The 19,327-nt window shown below is 47.8% G+C and overlaps 1 protein-coding gene across 1 annotated transcript in view; it reads right to left on the bottom strand.

The window, feature by feature from the left end:
• Nucleotides 1–10,435, bottom strand: part of LOC135530296 (lysyl oxidase homolog 4-like) — a gene marked incomplete at its 3' end in the record, with an annotated part of 28,756 nt that extends 18,321 nt beyond the window's left edge. The window contains exons 1-4 of the mRNA XM_064958655.1: nt 10,071–10,435; nt 6,439–6,714; nt 5,565–6,211; nt 2,509–2,720 (exon numbers count right to left, since the gene is read on the bottom strand). Of these exons, the coding sequence (XP_064814727.1) occupies nt 2,509–2,720; nt 5,565–6,211; nt 6,439–6,703 (1,124 nt within the window). The remainder of the gene's footprint in view (nt 1–2,508; nt 2,721–5,564; nt 6,212–6,438; nt 6,715–10,070) is intronic.
• Nucleotides 10,436–19,327: the final 8,892 nt, after the last annotated feature.

Below are 19,327 nucleotides of genomic sequence, written 5' to 3'. Positions count from 1 at the left end.
GAGGCTAAGACACCATCATTCATCTACTCTGTGGTTTAGGTGGAAAGAGGCTAAGACACCATCATTCATCTACTCTGTGATTTAGGTGGAAGGAGGCTAAGACACCATCATTCATCTACTCTGTGGTTTAGGTGGAAGGAGGCTAAGACACCATCATTCATCTACTCTGTGGTTTAGGTGGAAGGAGGCTAAGACACCATCATTCATCTGCTCTGTGGTTTAGGTGGAAGGAGGCTAAGACACCATCATTCATCTGCTCTGTGGTTTAGGTGGAAGGAGGCTAAGACACCATCATTCATCTGCTCTGTGGTTTAAGGAAGCACCAGTCATTGGTGTAAAAATAAATAATACTGTCTGCCATATGCTCTTCCAAATGACTGGCTGACAAAATGGGAGGCCAGCACAGGGCCACTAACTGACTACTGAGGTGAAATGTTTGTCTAAAATCCTCTAGAGTTGTGTGTGTGTGTGTGTATAAACACCTTTAAGCGCTGTGTCAACATTGGCGTAATGTTCTCTTTGAAACAGATTTAGAAACTGTAGAGAGATTTGGAGAGACGAAATGCTGGCATCAAATCACTGTTATTTCCTCTGAGAGGGGAACAGCAAACGTGGCAATGTTTTCATCTCATGAAGAAAAAGAACAACAACAAAAAGCTTTTTTTTCTCTCTCTGGCAGTGAAACATTCACAATCTCTCACAGCCTTTCTCCAGCCTCACACCTCATCAACTGGGGCAGAAAAACCTCTGTTAAAAAGCTGAAAATCTTTCCCAAAAAGGGGATTCCTAGACGAGGAAAATGTGGAGGTCTCGGTGGGTTTAGTGACATAGAGTTGGAGAGAGGGCACCTCTTTGAGTCTTTGCCATAATGATGTGCTAAGTGCCCTCCCTATCCAACTCTATGGTTTGTGATCTCAATCAGGAAGTGACTGTAAAGAGGAACAGATTTTTTTAAATGTAGCAGTGTGTGTGTGCCCTCCACCTCTCCATCTCTCTATCTCTCTGCCTCTCCATGTCTCTATGCATGTGTGTGTGAAAGGATATGTGTGTGTGTGTGTGTGTGTTTATTCAGCAGCCTAACCTGGACATTAGCTGTAATTATCTGGGATGTAAAGATAGTTTAGGGTAGAGGAGACATCCTCCACACAGGCCGTAAATAAAGGCTGTGGCTGGACAGACAGACAGAGGTGGTCTGTGTGTCTGTAGGCTTTAAAGGTCTGTGCCTTTATAAAGGTTATTTACAGCTGGGGACAGACAGATGGACAGATGGACAGATGGACAGATGGACAGATGGACAGATGGACGAGATTCACCATCGCCCGGGTAATGGATTCTACAGGTCTAAGTGTTCTAGAATATGACTGTAGAAGTGACATGTGGGAGACTTGGGGAAATAATGGAACTACTGTAGCCTACAAAAACACAAACAAAGATAATTGTATCAATAAACGTTTCTCACTGAAAGACACAAACCTTACCCAACCAAACCATGTATAGCCACTGAAACACAGATACTGAAACCAGAGGTAGAGAGAGAACAGAGAGAGAGAAATAGATAGAGAACGAGCGATAGACGGGGTGAGAGATAGAGAATGAGAGATAGACGGGGTGAGAGATAGACAGGGTGAGAGATAGAGAATGAGAGATAGACAGGGTGAGAGATAGAGAATGAGAGATAGACGGGGTGAGAGATAGACGGGGTGAGAGATAGAGAATGAGAGATAGACGGGGTGAGAGATAGACGGGGTGAGAGATAGAGAATGAGAGATAGACGGGGTGAGAGATAGACAGAGAATGAGAGATAGACAGAGAATGAGAGATAGACAGGGTGAGAGATAGACGGGGTGAGAGATAGACGGGGTGAGAGATAGATAGAGAAAGAGAGATAGACGGGGTGAGAGATAGACGGGGTGAGAGATAGACGGGGTGAGAGATAGATGGGGTGAGAGATAGATAGAGAATGAGAGAGAGATAGAGAAAGAGAGATAGAGAAAACTAGAGAGTTTTTATAAGACTTATAGGAAGTGCTGTCGTATGCTTTTTCCACCGGGTGTGTATAATTACATGAGATTAGAGGATCCGTTCCTGGTCTCCATCCAAACACACATGATGCTCCTCCTACAGCCAGCCTCTGACATTAACAACATACTATTTAAGGCTATGTCCCAAATCACACACTATGTTTGACCAGGGCTTTGATAAAAAGTAGTGCACTAAAAAGGCAATAGCTAGTCATTTGGGACACACACCTGCTCTTTAAGACTATTTAAAAGTGCACAGCCTACTATGATGAGGCAAAGTCCAGACACGCAGGCATGGTTAGCCCAATGCTGGTGAGTAACTGCTGTGTGGATGGTGGTAGTAATGCTGGCTCTGCACCCCCCCACATACACACACACACACAAGCACTCACACATGCACACACACACACACACATTTAAGTGAAAAATGAGGATGTCAAAATGGGGACACACCTTTCCAGACACAAACACACCCTCTCTCCCTTACCTGTAGACGGTGTGGTCGTATGCCTCGGCGGAGGGGTATCCCAGCATGCCACACACCACACGGCTGCCGCTGAGGTCCCAGCCCTGGTCACACACATGACGCCACCTCCCAGCATGCTTCACTTCCAAAACGCCCTCTGACAGCAGGCCGGTACGGACGCCTGTCAGAACGGGCCGGAGACGTACCTCCTCTAGTCTCACCCTACTGGCCGTCTGGGAGAGGATGGGGGGGGGGGAGGGGGGGAGGGGAGAGGGGGGAGAGAACAGAATCTAACTTTAGTTGCCATCGCAGTCTCTACACAACAAGGACATGAAGGAACAAACACACTGAAAACAGGGTGTGTGTGTGTGTGTGTGTGTGTGTGTGTGTGTGTGTGTGTGTGTGTGTGTATCAAAAGTTTCGGGTAGAACCTTAGAAATGTCCTTGTTTTTTAAATAAAACATTTATGCCCATTAAAATAACATCAAATAGATCAGAAATACAGTGTAGACATTGTAAATTACTATTGTAGCTGAAAACGGCTACAATAGCTTAAATTAAATAGTACCCGCAAAACACCAGTCTCAACGTCAACAGTGAAGAGGCAACTCCGGGATGCTGGCCTTCTAGGCAGAGTTGCAAAAAAAAAGCCATAACTCAGATTGGCTAATAAAAAGAAAAGATTAAGATGGGCAAAAGAACACAGACACTGGACAGAGGAACTCTGCCTAGAAGGCCAGCATCCCGGAGTCGCCTCTTCACTGTTGACGTTGAGACTGGTGTTTTGCGGGTACTTTTAATGAAGCTGCCAGTTGAGGACTTGGGGTGTCTGTTTCTCAAACGAGACACTCTAATGTACTTGTCCTCTTGCTCAGTTGTGCACCGGGGCCTCCCACTCCTCTTTCTATTCTGGTTAGGGCCAGTTTGCGCTGTTCTGTGAAGGGAGCGTTGTACGAGATCATCAGTTTCTTGTCAATTTCTCACATGGAATAGCCTTCATTTCTCAGAACAAGAATAGACTGACGAGTTTCAGAAGAAAGTTCTTTGTTTCTGGCCATTTTGAACCTGTAATCAAACCCACAAATGCTGATGCTCCAGACATTCAGCTAGTGTAAAGAAGGCCAGTTGTATTGCTTCTTTAATCAGGACAACGTTTTTCAGCTGTGCTAATGTAACAGTATAGCTTCCGTCCCTCTCCTCGCCCCTACCTGGGCTCAAAACAGGGACCCTCTGCACACATTAACAACGGCCTCCCAAAAAGCATCGTTACCCATCGCGCCACAAAAGACGCGGCCCCTGCAGAGCAAGTAGCAAACTACTTCAAGGTCTCAGAGCGAGTGATGTCACCGATTGAAACGCTATTAGCGTGCACCCCGTTAACTAGCTAGCCATCGGTTACACTAACATAATTGCAAAAGGGTTTTCTAATGATCAATTATCCTTTTAAAACGATAAACTTGGATTATCTAACACAACGTGCCATTGGAACACAGGAGTGATGGTTGCTGATAATGGGTCTCTGTACGCCTATGTAGATATTCCATAAAAAAATCTGCCGTTTCCAGCTACAATAGTCATTTACAACATTAACAATGTCTACACTGTATTTCTGATCAATGTGATGTTATTTTAGTGGACAAAAAATGTGCTTTTCTTTCAAAAACAAGGACATTTCTAAGTGACCCCAAACTTTTGAAGGGTAGTGTATATGTGTGTGTATACAGTATGTGTGTATATGTGTGTGTGTGTGTGTATTACGTTCCAAAACAGCGGTAAGGTCATGAACTTAGCTTCAGTATATAAGATGTTACGAGGTCTAACAGATGGGTAGGTGATAGATGGGCTGGTCTTTCCTCTGTGGAGGCTCTGCAAACAGCCCTGTGTTTAGGGAGTTGGGTCTGTTTACCTACTAGAGGTTGAGGCCTGAACGTGAGGGATACTGCCCATTATGAATTGGATCCGGAAAAGGCCTGGTTTTAGGGCCGTCTGTAATTACGGCGTGCCTATCGGGCTGTGGGCTCCTGGCTCCACCAACCAGCTTCCTGTACCCCGAGAGTTGCCATGGGGCTACGTGAGGCGACCGTGGATCGGTACAGTACAGTAGTGTTGGGGTGTTGAGTGTGTGGGGGCAGGTGTGTGTGTGTGTGTGGGGGGGGTTGAGTGTATGTTTGTGAATGTGAGAGAGAGAAAGGGGAAGCAAGAGAGAGGCAGAGCAAGACAGAGAGGATGAGAGAAAGGGGAAGCAAGAGAGAGGCAGAGCAAGACAGAGAGGATGAGAGAAAGGGGAAGCAAGAGAGAGGCAGAGCAAGACAGAGAGGATGAGAGAAAGGGAAGCAAGAGAGAGGCAGAGCAAGACAGAGAGGATGAGAGACAGGGGAAGCAAGAGAGAGGCAGAGCAAGACAAAGAGGATGAGAGAAAGGGGAAGCAAGAGAGAAGCAGAGCAAGACAGAGAGGATGAGAGAAAGGGGAAGCAAGAGAGAGGCAGAGCAAGACAGAAAGGATGAGAGAAAGGGGAAGCAAGAGAGAGGCAGAGCAAGACAGAGAGGATGAGAGAAAGGGGAAGCAAGAGAGAGGCAGAGCAAGACAGAAAGGATGAGAGAAAGGGGAAGTAAGAGAGAGGCAGAGCAAGACAGAGAGGATGAGAGAAAGGGGAAGCAAGAGAGAGGCAGAGCAAGACAGAGAGGATGAGAGAAAGGGGAAGCAAGAGAGAGGCAGAGCAAGACAGAGAGGATGAGAGAAAGGGGAAGCAAGAGAGAGGCAGAGCAAGACAGAGAGGATGAGAGAAAGGGGAAGCAAGAGAGAGGCAGAGCAAGACAGAGAGGATGAGAGAAAGGGGAAGCAAGAGAGAGGCAGAGCAAGACAAAGAGGATGAGAGAAAGGGGAAGCAAGAGAGAGGCAGAGCAAGACAGAGAGGATGAGAGAAAGGGGAAGCAAGAGAGAGGCAGAGCAAGACAGAGAGGATGAGAGAAAGGGGAAGCAAGAGAGAGGCAGAGCAAGACAGAGAGGATGAGAGAAAGGGGAAGCAAGAGAGAGGCAGAGTAAGACAAAGAGGATGAGAGAAAGTGTTTTTCGTCACCTGTCCGTCTGTGATGTCAACGAAGCCCACGTTGTTGATTTCTGCCTCTGGTTCAACATGGTTCCCACTGGGCTGCCTGGGGATCTCTGCCTCCCATCTGGCCGCCTGTGGTCCGGTCCGCCCCACATCCTGGGCCTGCCTGTAGGCTGCACCATTCCCCAGCCGGGGGGGGATCTGATGCCCCTGGGGCACGGCCGGGTTCTCCTGTCTCGTCCTGGCCTCCCATCCCGCCTGACTCTGGCCGTTCCGGGTACGCAAGTGGATATCATGACCCCGACGCTGTTGCCGTGAACTTTGACCCAGACCTCTGGGGGTGTTGCGGTGGAGGGCGATCTCATGACCCCTTCTCCCGGGGGATGTGATGTGAGCAGGGGGAGGAGGGGCCACCCCTTCTTGGACTGTGGCTAGACGTGGCGGTGTGGAGAGGTTGGGGATCCTCTGTGGTCGGGCCGAGGCCACTGGGACGGCCAGGGATGTGGGGGAGCCCTCTACCTGGTTAGGGGAGTAGTCGACCCTCCTCTGGGTGCTACAGACGACCCCCAGGTCCTCAGAGTGGGTGCAGTCATTTATCCCCCAGCCGTTGGAGTGACAGTCAGACAGGGAGAGCTCCGTCCCCATGCAGTGCACATTATCCAACCAGATCAGACCTAATGGGACAAGAAGGGGCACACTTCCTCGTTAGCAGCCAATCAAGAGCGATCAATAAGATACAACCGATTCTCCCAGTTGACCAGCCCACATAAGTAAAGGTTGAAACGATGTCACGAAACATAATCTCCAGACAGGCAGAAGACGGCAACAGTGACGCTCTCTTGTGAAAGCCTTAAGTTCCAGCAACGAAGAGGATTATTAAGGAAGTAAGGTGTTACCGTACCTTGTCCTTCCCCAAACTTAGAGCTGTGAGCCCAGGTGAGACTGCGTGAGAAGCCCAGCTCTCGACACACCACGTTGGCCAGGTTAATATCCACCTCGTCATCACACACCGTCCCCCACGCCCCATTATAGAACACCTCTACGCGACCCTCGTTGGGGCCCCGCCTCCCACCTGCCAGGCGCACCCTCGGCCCTGGTCCCTGGGCAAGGGAGGGGGAGAGGAGGGGGAGGAGGAGGGAACTCACACACAGGAGGAGGCCCAACATCCTTATTCAGTCTGGAACGGAGAGATCACGAGAGACAGAGAGAGACAGAGAGAGACAGAGAGAGACAGAGAGAGACAGAGAGAGACAGAGAGAGACAGAGAGAGAGAGAGAGAGACAGAGAGAGACAGAGAGAGACAGAGAGAGACAGAGAGAGACAGAGAGAGACAAAGAGGGAGATAGAGAGAGACAGAGAGAGACAGAGAGAGACAGAGAGAGACAGAGAGAGACAGAGAGAGACAGAGAGAGACAGAGAGAGACAAAGAGGGAGATAGAGAGAGACAGAGAGAGACAGAGAGGGACAGAGAGAGACAGAGAGAGACAGAGAGAGACAGAGAGAGACAGAGAGAGACAGAGAGGGACAGAGAGAGACAGAGAGAGACAGAGAGAGACAGAGAGAGACAGAGAGAGACAAAGAGGGAGATAGAGAGAGATAGACAGAGAGAGTGATAGAGAGAGTGATAGAGAGACAGAGAGAGACAAAGAGGGAGACAGAGCGACAGAGAGAGACAGAGAGAGACAGAGAGAGACAAAGAGGGAGACAGAGCGACAGAGAGAGACAGAGAGAGAGAGAGAGGGACAGAGAGGGACAGAGAGAGACAGAGAGAGACAAAGAGAGACAGAGAGAGAGACAGAGAGGGAGAGAGAGACAGAGAGAGACAAAGAGGGAGATAGAGAGAGACAGAGAGAGACAGAGAGAGACAGAGAGAGAGACAGAGAGGGAGAGAGAGACAGAGAGAGACAGAGAGAGACAGAGAGAGACAGAGAGAGCGACAGAGAGAGACAGAGAGAGACAGAGAGAGACAGAGAGAGACAAAGAGAGAGAGAGAGAGAGAGACAGAGAGAGACAAAGAGAGAGAGAGAGAGAGAGACAGAGAGAGACAGAGAGAGACAGAGAGAGACAGAGAGAGACAAAGAGGGAGATTGAGAGAGATAGACAGAGAGAGTGATAGAGAGAGTGATAGAGAGACAGAGAGAGACAAAGAGGGAGATAGCGAGAGAGAGAGAGCGACAGAGAGGGTGATAGAGAGAGAGAGAGAAAGAGAGAGAGAGACAGAGAGAAAGAGAGAGAGAGCGACAGAGAGAGAGAGAGCGTCAGAGAGAGCGATAGAGAGAGAGGGAGAGAGAGAGAGAGAGAGAGAGACAGAGAGAAAGAGAGAGAGAGCGACAGAGAGAGAGAGAGCGTCAGAGAGAGCGATAGAGAGAGAGGGAGAGAGAGAGAGAGAGAGAGAGAGAGACAGAGAGAGCGACAGAGAGAGCGACAGAGAGAGAGACAGAGGCAGAGAGAGACAAAGAGGGAGATAGAGAGATAGACAGAGAGAGTGATAGAGAGAGTGATAGAGACAGAGAGAGACAAAGAAGGAGATAGAGAGAGAGCGAGAGAAAGAGAGAGAGAGAGAGAGAGAGAGAGAGAGAGAGAGAGACAGAGAGAGAGAGAGACAGAGAGAGAGACAGAGAGAGAGAGAGAGAGAGAGAGGAGAGGAGAGAGAGACAGAGAGAGGAGAGGAGAGAGAGACAGAGAGAGAGACACAGAGAGAGAGAGAGAGAGAGAGAGAGAGAGAGAGAGAGAGAGAGAGAGAGAGAGAGAGAGGAGAGAGCGACAGAGAGAGCGACAGAGAGAGAGACAGAGGCAGAGAGATACAAAGAGGGAGATAGAGAGAGAGAGAGAGAGAGCGACAGAGAGAGAGACAGAGACAGAGAGAGACAAAGTGGGAGATAGAGAGAGAGAGCGACAGAGAGAGTGATAGAGAGACAGAGAGAGACAAAGAGGGAGATAGAGAGAGATAGAGCGACAGAGACAGAGACAGAGAGAGACAAAGAGGGAGATAGAGAGAGACAGACAGAGAGGGGGACAGAGACAGAGAGGGAGAGCGAGAGGGAGAGAGAGAGAGAGAGAGCATATCACTTAAAATCACGCAAAAAAAATACATTGTTTCTCAGACACTTGTGAAAATCACATAAAACCAATAAACACTATTGTAAACTACCAACATGAAAAGCCTTTTGAAATGATAGTTTGTTTGTGCACCAACCCCCAGTAGAACCCTCAGATCAGATGGAAACATTCCACTGTGGAAACATGCCATTAGTCAGGCACACACCTCCATGTATCCAACGGCCTTAGAGCCAGAGAACAGCCCCCGAAGCACAGTGGAAATAACACTGATAACAGAAGCACTCAGTGTCTCTGCCTGCGTTCCAAATGGCACCCTATTCCCTACATAGTGCACTACTTTTGACCAGAGCCCTATGGGCCCATAGTGCACTATATAGGGAATAAGGTGCCATTAGGGAGTTAACCAGAAAGGGGAAGAGAGTAGCGACCGACCAAAGCTAAAATCAGCACGGCTCGCCGGGCCACAGAGGCCCGTCCACAAACCCTCAAACCTCGTCTAGTTATACTGAGACAGCCAGGCAGGCAAATAAACAGGGCCTTAAAAATGCCCACACACACAAACAACACAGGATCAGGCTGCTACTGTGTGTAAGATGAGCTGCATCTCAATGCTCTGAATATTGGCTTCCTCTCCTCGTCTCCTTGCCTTCATCTGCACTAATATTAAGATCCAGAACAGGTGAGAGTATGGATGACTGCACTTTCATCTGTTCAGTGCTTTCACTTCACGTTTACATCAGTGCAGATGAAGGGAAGGAGACAAAGACAGGAAAGGAGAAGAGGAGGGAGTAATCCACTGTAGTGTATTGAGACACATCCACAGTCAAATTAGTGGAAGGTTACAGTGTTGGGTAACATTTGGTTCTAGACAAGACAAGACAAGGGAGGCACGACACTGGAGAATCTAAATGCTGTAACCATGAAGGTAGAGAGGAGAGAGAAGAGGGGGAGAGAGGAGGAGAGGAGAAGTGGAGAACGGAGGAGAGAGGTGGGAGAGAGGAGGAGAACGAAGGAAGAGAGGAGAGAGGTGGGAGAGAGGAGGAGAGGAGGAGAGGAGAAGAGGAGAACGGAGGAGAGAGGTGGGAGAGAGAAGGAGAGGAGAATGCAGGAGAGGAGAGAGGTGGGAGAGAGGAGGAGAGGAGAGGAGGAGAGGAGAAGAGGAGAACAGAGGAGAGAGGTGGGAGAGAGGAGGGGAGCAAAAAAGAAGAGAAGAAAAGTGGGGGGAGTGAGACCCAATGAGGGATGGAGAGATGGAAGAAGACAGGAGGAGAAGAGGACTGGAGAGAAGAGAAGTGAAGAGTGAAGACAGAATAGATGGAGGTAAATGACAGATGATAGGAGGGAGATATATAGATAGAAAGATAACAGAAAGATGAGAGAAAGAACAAATGAAAAGAGCGAGGAGAGAGAGAGAGAGAGAGAGAATGAAGAAGGGATGGGATGAATAAAAGTGAACAAAATCAATTAACTCACCTGGCAGTTGTGCTCTGTCTCAGAGTCACCAGCTCTCTCTCTGTCTCAGAGTCACCAGCTCTCTCTCTGTCTCAGAGTCACCAGCTCTCTCTCTGTCTCAGAGTCACCAGCTCTCTCTCTCTCTGTCTCAGAGTCACCAGCTCTCTCTCTCTCTGTCTCAGAGTCACCAGCTCTCTCTCTCTCTCTCTGTCTCGGAGTCACCAGCTCTCTCTCTCTCTGTCTCGGAGTCACCAGCTCTCTCTCTGTCTCAGAGTCACCAGCTCTCTCTCTCTCTCTCTCTGTCTCGGAGTCACCAGCTCTCTCTCTCTCTGTCTCGGAGTTACCAGCTCTCTCTCGCTGGGACGGAGTGAATGAGTGAATGAAAGAAAGAGGGCAGGAAGACTTTCTCTCTGTTCTCTCCCTCCCTCTTTCTCTGTCACTCCCTCGTTTTAGTCACTTTCTCCATCCCTCCCATTTTTTCTCCATTATGTAAAAGTAATTTTTTCTCCATTTAGTCCTTTTCCTATGCTGGTCCTTTCACTGAACCCCTCCCCTCCACTCACACCTGTTACCCTTAAAAAAGGGTTTTATTTATTTAACCTTTATTTAACTAGGCAAGTCAGTTAAGAACAAATTCCTATTTACAATGACGGCGTACCGGGGAACAGTGGGTTAACTGCCTTGTTCAGGGGCAGGTTGACAGATTTTTACCTTGTCAGCTCGGGGATTCCAGGTAGCCTCGCTCTAACCATTAGACTACCTGCCACCACAAATCCACCTACTTACCCTTACCCCCTCTGCCCACCCAACCAGGAGCCCCAAATCTAGCATGGCAAGGTGAGCACATGCTTTGGTTGACTACACCTCTCTCTCTCTCTCTCTCTCTCTCTCTCTCTCTGCCCCCCTCTCTCTCTGTCTCCCTCCCCTACCCCCTCTCTCTTCCCCCTCTTCCCCCTCGCTCTCCCCCTCCTCTCTCTCCCCCTCCTCTCTCTCCCCCTCCTCTCTCTCTCACTCTCTGCCCCTCTCTCAATTCAATTCAATTCAAGGGCTTTATTGGCATGGGAAACATGTGTTAACATTGCCAAAGCAAGTGAGGTAGATAATATATAAAGTGAATATATAAAGTGAAAAACAATAAAAATTAACAGTAAACCCCTCTCTCTCTCTCTCTCTCTGTCCCCCCCTCTCTGTCTCCCTCCCCTGCCCCCTCTCTCTCCCCCCTTCGCTCTCCCCCTCCTCTCTCTCTCTCTCTCTCTCTCTCAGTCTAATTGTACAGAAGGATCCTGGGCTCAAACCAACACCCACAATTAGTGGTGCAGTGAAATAAATACATGCTCTTCAGCAATAACCTGTTGAGAACTGTTGCTCCTCCCTCTTTCCCTTTTTCATTTTCTTTCACTATTTATATCTGTCAATGTATTCTCCCTGTTGTTTCTCCCTCTCTCTTTCTCTCCCTGTCTCTCTCTCTCTCTCTCTTTCTCTCCCTGTCGCTCTCTCTCTCTCTCCCTGTCTCTCTCTCTCTCTTTCTCTCCCTCTCTCTCTCTCTCTCTCTTTCTCCCTGTCTCTCTCTCTCTTTCTCTCCCTGTCTGTCTCTCTCTCTCTTTCTCTCCCTGTCTCTCTCTCTCTCTCTGTCTCTCCCTGTCTCTCTCTCTCTCTCTTTCTCTCTCTCCCTGTCTCTCTCTCTCTCTTTCTCTCTCTCCCTGTCTCTCTCTCTCTCTTTCTCTCCCTGTCTCTCTCTCTCTCTGTCTCTCCCTGTCTCTCTCTCTCTCTTTCTCTCCCTGTCTCTCTCTTTCTCTCTCTCCCTGTCTCTCTCTCTCTTTCTCTCTCTCCCTGTCTCTCTCTCTCTTTCTCTCCCTCTCTCTCTTTCTCTCCATCTCCCCCCTCTCTCTCCCTCTCTCTCTTTCTCTCCATCTCCCCCCTCTCTCTCCCTCTCTCTCTCTTTCTCTCCCTCTCCCTCTCCCTGTCTCTCTCTCCCTCTCTCTCTTTTGTAACTGTGTTTTGTAACTTCCCTGCCCTACTCACTGGTTTAAGGCCAGAAAGTTACTTAACAGAAACTTCTCACCATTGACAATAACAGGTTAGCATGTCTTGGGGGTATGATATTTTCACAACAGTAATTCATACAACAGGAATGTGCATTTTCTTGCCCACCCACTTTTAACCCCACCACTCACCCCATCTACCCCCCCCCCCCCCCCCGCCTCCTCCCACCCATCCCTTCCATTTGGCCGGGTAAAGAGCAGACAAATCATAACAAACTCTTAAACATAAATAAAAATAACAATAACAAAAATAATAATCATATAATAACAATTATAATAACAATAATAACAATAATGCTCACAATAATAACGCGAGAAACAAAGCAAAAACATGCAACAACAAAAATGTATTATAATAAAAGCATATGAAAAGTCGAAGTAGAGTTATTTATTTGATAGTCAGCGACAGCGTCTGACTACTGTAAAACCATTGGCCAAAAGGCCAGCCTGAACTTCCTGTCTGGAGAGTGTCACACAGAGGTAGTGAACACACACACAATGCAAACAATGGTAACCTTGGAGACAATGGAACGTTACAAATGCTCATGTATCAAAATGTTTTACAGCAAACAATGGAAAACTACTACGATTGTTTATATCCAATATTAGCTATAAGCTAAAACATTGGAACTGAGCATGGACCCGAGCTGAGGCCTGCTGTTTAACTTAGCTACTGTATCCACAACACAACGAAGCAGACCACAACTACATAAAACAAAACTAAGACTACTTTATTTGCAAGAGTCTTTAGTGGTGCCAATTATTTAGACATCTACCTTTTGAGACAATACGTATTACTTGTTAAACAAGATCTCTTTCTCTGGCAATTGTATTAGTATAAAATAATATAACTTCCTCCTTTTTTGTAGCGTACAATGTAGCTCAGTATTTGATTTATGTATTTTATACAGTCGTTACTGCTCATCTTTAGCAAGGGTGTCAATCATTTTGGACCTCACTGTATAACCAAGCTATAACAACTTGGCATGTCTTAAGACTGTCTCCTCATTCAGGTACCAAGGGGACTGGATGCCAGCGTCATCCCAGAGGGACACTCCATGGACAACAAGAAGGCTTCTGAGAAGCTGCTTGGGTCCTTTCATATAACTCACAATGGTTTTTCAATCATTTCCAAACCCACTGTGTTTCTTTCCCTGTACCTGAGTGAATCCATTCCCTCTGTGATCCACTCACATGTCTGGTTGTTGACTTTAAATAAACATCTATCCACAGGTGTAGGTCAAACTATGGCGGTAGGCCTTTCCCTCTGATAGGCTCGGGGTGGAAGTTTCAACCATATTGCTTATTCCAATCAAATCCTCTCATATCTCCAGAAGTACATAGGTCATCAGGTTTAGGGAGCGATTTGGGATTGGTACTGAGAACGTGGTAATTCTGTATTGAGTGCTTTCAGCGGGCAAGTGTATTCTATAAATCATTTTTCATTGTTTTAAATGGGAATGTCATTTGCCCTCTGTGACATCATCATAGCGTGCCTGTAAAAAGGGGGAGGGGCTCAGCCAGCCCACTGTAGAAATAATGACATCGCCACCATAGTTTTTAAAGGGATGTTGGGGTCTTTAAATGTCAATAGCCTCATTATTGAGACTTTAGCGCTGGTATAAAACGTCTTAAAGGATTTCATGTTCCCACACAAGCCTTTGTTTAATGAAGATGATGCAGAAATCTTCCATTATAAACTTAACTTGAAGCTCACTTTAACCACGTGGTAAAAAAAAATGTAAACCTTAAAATAGTGTTCTGTTTGTCTTCATGATTCGGCTTCACTCAAAGTTCACATAAGAGAAAGTTTGGCTGTTGGCCCAGTCCTGAATCAATCCCGAGCAGTGGAGGCTGCTGAGGGGAGGACAGCTCATAATAATGTCTGGAACGGAGCAAATGGAATGGCATCAAACAACTGGAAACCACGGAAACCATGTGGTCCACCAACGTTCTGTGATCCCTAGACTCTAATCCAGTGTTTCCCAAACCCCTCCTGGATCACTCTCGTCTCTCCACTTGTTTGATGTATTCCAGTAGTAGCACCAGCTAGTCTCGTCAACCTGTGTAGATCTGATAGAATGGGATGAATAAGCAATATGGTGGTAGGTCAACCCTGCCCTCTGATAGGCCAGGAGTTTTCATCATGTTCTTTCCTATCCAATCCTTTCAGGGACCATATGTATTTTTTGGGTTGGCAGGTAGCCTAGTGGTTAGAGTGTTGGGCCAGTAACCGAAAGGTTGCTGGATTGAATCCCCAAGCTGACAAGGTAAAAATCTGTCGTTCTGCTCCTGAACAAGGCAGGTAACCCACTGTTCCCCGGTAGAGCGACATTAGAAATAAGAATGAGTTCTTAACAGACTTGTCTCGTTAAATAAAAGGTCATCAAATGTACATGTATCATGCAGCTCAGAGTAGGAGTGATTTATGATAGTTTTTAAATCATAATGAATAAGATGACATGGACGGGGTGGGGTCGGGGGGGGTCTGATAAGATGACATGGACGGGGTGGGGTCAGGGGGTCTGATAAGATGACATGGACGGGGTGGGGTCAGGGGGGGGTATTTGATAAGATGACATGGACAGGGTGGGGTCAGGGGGGTTTGATAAGATGACATGGACGGGGTGGGGTCAGGGGGGGTTTGATAAGATGACATGGACAGGGTGGGGTCAGGGGGTTTGATAAGATGACATGGACGGGGTGGGGTCAGGGGGTATTTGATAAGATGACATGGACAGGGTGGGGTCAGGGGGGTTTGATAAGATGACATGGACGGGGTGGGGTCAGGGGGGGGTTTTGATAAGATGACATGGACAGGGTGGGGTCAGGGGGTCTGATAAGATGACATGGACGGGGTGGGGTCAGGGGGTTTGATAAGATGACATGGACGGGGTGGGGGGGGTCTGCTAGGGGGGGGTCTGATAAGATGACATGGACGGGGTGGGGTCAGGGGGGTCTGATAAGATGACATGGACGGGGTGGGGTCAGGGGGGTCTGATAAGATGACATGGACGGGGTGGGGTCAGGGGGGTCTGATAAGATGACATGGACGGGGGGTCAGGGGGTCATAAGATGGGGGGTGGGGTTTGATAAGATGACATGGACAGGGTGGGGTCAGGGGGTTTGATAAGATGACATGGACGGGGTGGGGTCAGGGGGGTTTGATAAGATGACATGGACAGGGTAGGTTCAGGGGGTCTGCTAAGATGACATGGACGGGGTGGGGGACAGGGTGGGGGGGGGTCTGATAAGATGACATGGACGGGGTGGGGTCAGGGGGGTCTGATAAGATGACATGGACGGGGTGGGGTCAGGGGGGGTCTGATAAGATGACATGGACGGGGTGGGGTCAGGGGGGGTCTGATAAGATGACATGGACGGGGTGGGTTCAGCGGGGTCTGATAAGATGACATGGACAGGGTGGGGTCAGGGGGGGTCTGATAAGATGACATGGACGGGGTGGGGTCAGGGGGGGTCTGATAAGATGACATGGACAGGGTGGGGTCATGGTGGGTCTGATAAGATGACATGGACGGGGTCAGGTCAGAGGGGATCTGATCCTAGATCTGTGCTCGTACCTTGATGCAGTATTCATACACCTTGGATTACTTCACATTTTATTATCTTTAAACGTGGAAGTCAAATGGATTTAAATGTAATTGTTGGTCAATAACCTACTGAAATAACTCTGTAATGTCAAAATGGAATAAAAAAAATAAAAAAAATAAAAAAAGACTCAACTCAAGGTTCACATACGAACGACTCAACTCAAAGTTCACATACGAACGACTCAACTCAAAGTTCACATACGAACGACTCAACTCAAAGTTCACATACGAACGACTCAACTCAAAGTTCACATATGAACGACTCAACTCAAGGTTCACATATGAACGACTCAACTCAAAGTTCACATATGAACGACTCAACTCAAAGTTCACATACGAACGACTCAACTCAAAGTTCACATATGAACGACTCAACTCAAGGTTCACATATGAACGACTCAACTCAAAGTTCACATACGAACAACTCAACTCAAAGTTCACATATGAACGACTCAAGGTTCACATACGAACGACTCAACTCAAAGTTCACATACAAACGACTCAACTCAAAGTTCACATACGAACGACTCAACTCAAAGTTCACATACGGACGACTCAACTCAAAGTTCACATACGAACGACTCAACTCAAAGTTCACATACGAACGACTCAACTCAAAGTTCACATACGAACGACTCAACTCAAAGTGAAGACAAGAGGATGACGTGGCCCAGAAGCAGTCCACAGCTCCTGTCCCCAAGCCGAGGCACCTGTGTAGATCAGGGCTGTAGGTGCACTGCCTTGTAAAAGTGGTCCTACTCCTTGGATTTATTCACATTGTATTGTTACAAAGTAGGATTCAAATGGTTGAATTGTGACAAGAAAATCAACAATCTACGCAAAATACTCTGTAATGTCAAAGTGGAAGAACAAAGCAATTAATTCTGAAGGGAAAATACACCAATCCAGTTGTTGCATAAGTATTTCGCTCTCTGAGGTAATACATGTTAGAAACACCTTGGGCAGCGGTTTCAGCTGTGAGTCTTCTTGGGTAAGTCTCGAAGAGCTTCACACACCTGGATTGTGCAATATTAGGCCATTAGTCTGTTCAGAATTCTTCAAGCTTTGTCAAGATGTTGGGGATCATGGCTCGACAGTAATGGCCAAGTCTTGCCATAGATTGTCAAACAGATTTAAATCAAAACTGTAACTCGGCCACTCAGGAACATTCACTGTCTTTGTAAGAAACTCCAGTGTAGATGTGGCCTTGTGTTGTCAGTTATTGTCCTGCTGAAATGTGGATTCCTCTCCCAGAGTGTGGTGTAAAGCAAGGTTTCCTCTAGGATTTTTGCCTGTGCTTAGCTCCACCCCTTTTCATTTTATCCTGAAAAAAACCCTAGTATTTGCCGATGACAAGCATACCCATACCATGATGCAGCCACCACCATGCTTGAAAAATAAAAGGTTGAGTGGGTTACTCAGTGATGTGGTGTGTTGGATTTGCCCCAAACATAAGGCTTTGCATTTAGGCCAAAAAATGTATTCCTTTTCAGTACTGTTTTGCAGTATTACTTTAGTGGCTTGTTGCGTACATGAATGTTTTGGAATATTTGTATTCTATATACTTGTATTCTTCTTTTCACACATTTAAGTAATCATTGTGGAGTCACTACAATGTTGTTGATCCATCCTCAGTTTTCTCCTATCACAGTCACTGAACTCTGTAACTGTTTTAAAATCACCAATGGCCTCATGGTAACATCCCTGAGCAGCTTCCTTCCTGTCCTGCAGCTCAGTTCAGAAGGACGACTGTATCCCTGAGCAGTTTCCTTCCTGTCCTGCAGCTCAGTTCAGAAGGACGACTGTATCCCTGAGCAGTTTCCTTCCTGTCCTGCAGCTCAGTTCAGAAGGACGACTGTATCCCTGAGCAGCTTCCTTCCTGTCCTGCAGCTCAGTTCAGAAGGACGACTGTATCCCTGAGCAGTTTCCTTCCTGTCCTGCAGCTCAGTTCAGAAGGGCGACTGTATCCCTGAGCAGTTTCCTTCCTGTCCTGCAGCTCAGTTCAGAAGGACGACTGTATCTTTGATGTGTCTGGGTGGTTTAATTCATCATCCACCGCATCATTATTAACTTGGTCAAAGACGCTTAAAGAGATATTCAATGTCTGATTTGTTATTGTTACCCATCCACCAATCACTGCCCTTCTCCATGTGGCTTTCTCAAAGCTCCCTGATCTTTGTTGTTGAATCTTGACTGAGGGACCATACAGATGTTGTATGAATGGGGGACAGAGGATGGGTTAGTCATTCAACCACTGTTATTTCACACAGAGTGAGTTCATGTAACTTATAAGGCGTATTAGGTTTGCCTAAACAAAGCGGCTGTATACTTACGCAACGACTAGATTTGAGTTTTGACATTTTTATGAATCTTTTTTTATTTTTTTTATTAGAATTTTTAGAGTTATTTCAGTAGGTTATTGACCAAAAATTACATTTAAATCCATGTCATCCATTCAGACCCCCCCTGACCCCACCCCGTCCATGTCATCTTATCAGACCCCCCTGAACCCACCCTGTCCATGTCATCTTATCAGACCCCCCTGAACCCACCCTGTCCATGTCATCTTATCAGACCCCCCCCCTGACCCCACCCTGTCCATGTCATCTTATCAGACCCCCCTGACCCCACCCTGTCCATGTCATCCTATCAGACCCCCCTGACCCACCCCGTCCATGTCATCTTATCAGACCCCCCCCTGACCCCACCCTGTCCATGTCATCTTATCAGACCCCCCTGAACCCACCCTGTCCATGTCATCTTATCAGACCCCCCCTGGCCCCCCCCGTGACCCCACCCAGTCCATGTCATCTTATCAGACCACTCCTGCCCCCCTGACCCCACCCTGTCCATGTCATCTAATCAGACCCCCCTGACCCCACCCCGTCCATGTCATCTTATTAGCCCCCCTGACCCCACCCTGTCCATGTCATCTTATCAGACCCCCCTGCCCCCCCTGACCCCACCCTGTCCATGTTATCTTATTAGCCCCCCCCTGACCCCACCCTGTCCATGTTATCTTATTAGCCCCCCTGACCCCACCCTGTCCATGTCATCTTATCAGACCCCCCTGACCCCACCCTGTCCATGTTATCTTATTAGCCCCCCTGACCCCACCCTGTCCATGTTATCTTATTAGCCCCCCTGACCCCACCCTGTCCATGTCATCTTATCAGACCACTCCTGCCCCCCTGCCCCCACCCTGTCCATGTCATCTTATCAGACCCCTCCTGACCCCACCCTGTCCATGTCATCTTCTCAGACCCCCTGACCCCACCCTGTCCATGTCATCTTATCAGACCCCCCCTGCCCCCCTGACCCCACCCTGTCCATGCTATCTTATTAGCCCCCCTGACCTCACTCTGTCCATGTCATCTAATCAGACCCCCTGACCCCACCCTGTCCATGTCATCTAATCAGAACCCCTGACCCCCTCCTGACCCCACCCTGTCCATGTCATCTCAATCGGGATTGATTCAGGACTGGGCCAACAGCCAACCTTTCTCTTACCACAGCGCCACAGCTCCACCTAGTGGAGAGACTGGAGAACTGATACCTCTTAAAACTTTCCCCAAACCAACAGCACCTTGGTGCTTTACAGACAGCTCTGTTGAGGTTTAGAGGG

The sequence above is a fragment of the Oncorhynchus masou genome, unplaced genomic scaffold, assembly GCF_036934945.1.
Source record: "Oncorhynchus masou masou isolate Uvic2021 unplaced genomic scaffold, UVic_Omas_1.1 unplaced_scaffold_1319, whole genome shotgun sequence".
NCBI lineage: Eukaryota > Metazoa > Chordata > Actinopteri > Salmoniformes > Salmonidae > Oncorhynchus > Oncorhynchus masou.
Note: the sequence above shows the minus strand (reverse complement) of the source record. Positions and strands in the feature narration are given on the sequence as shown.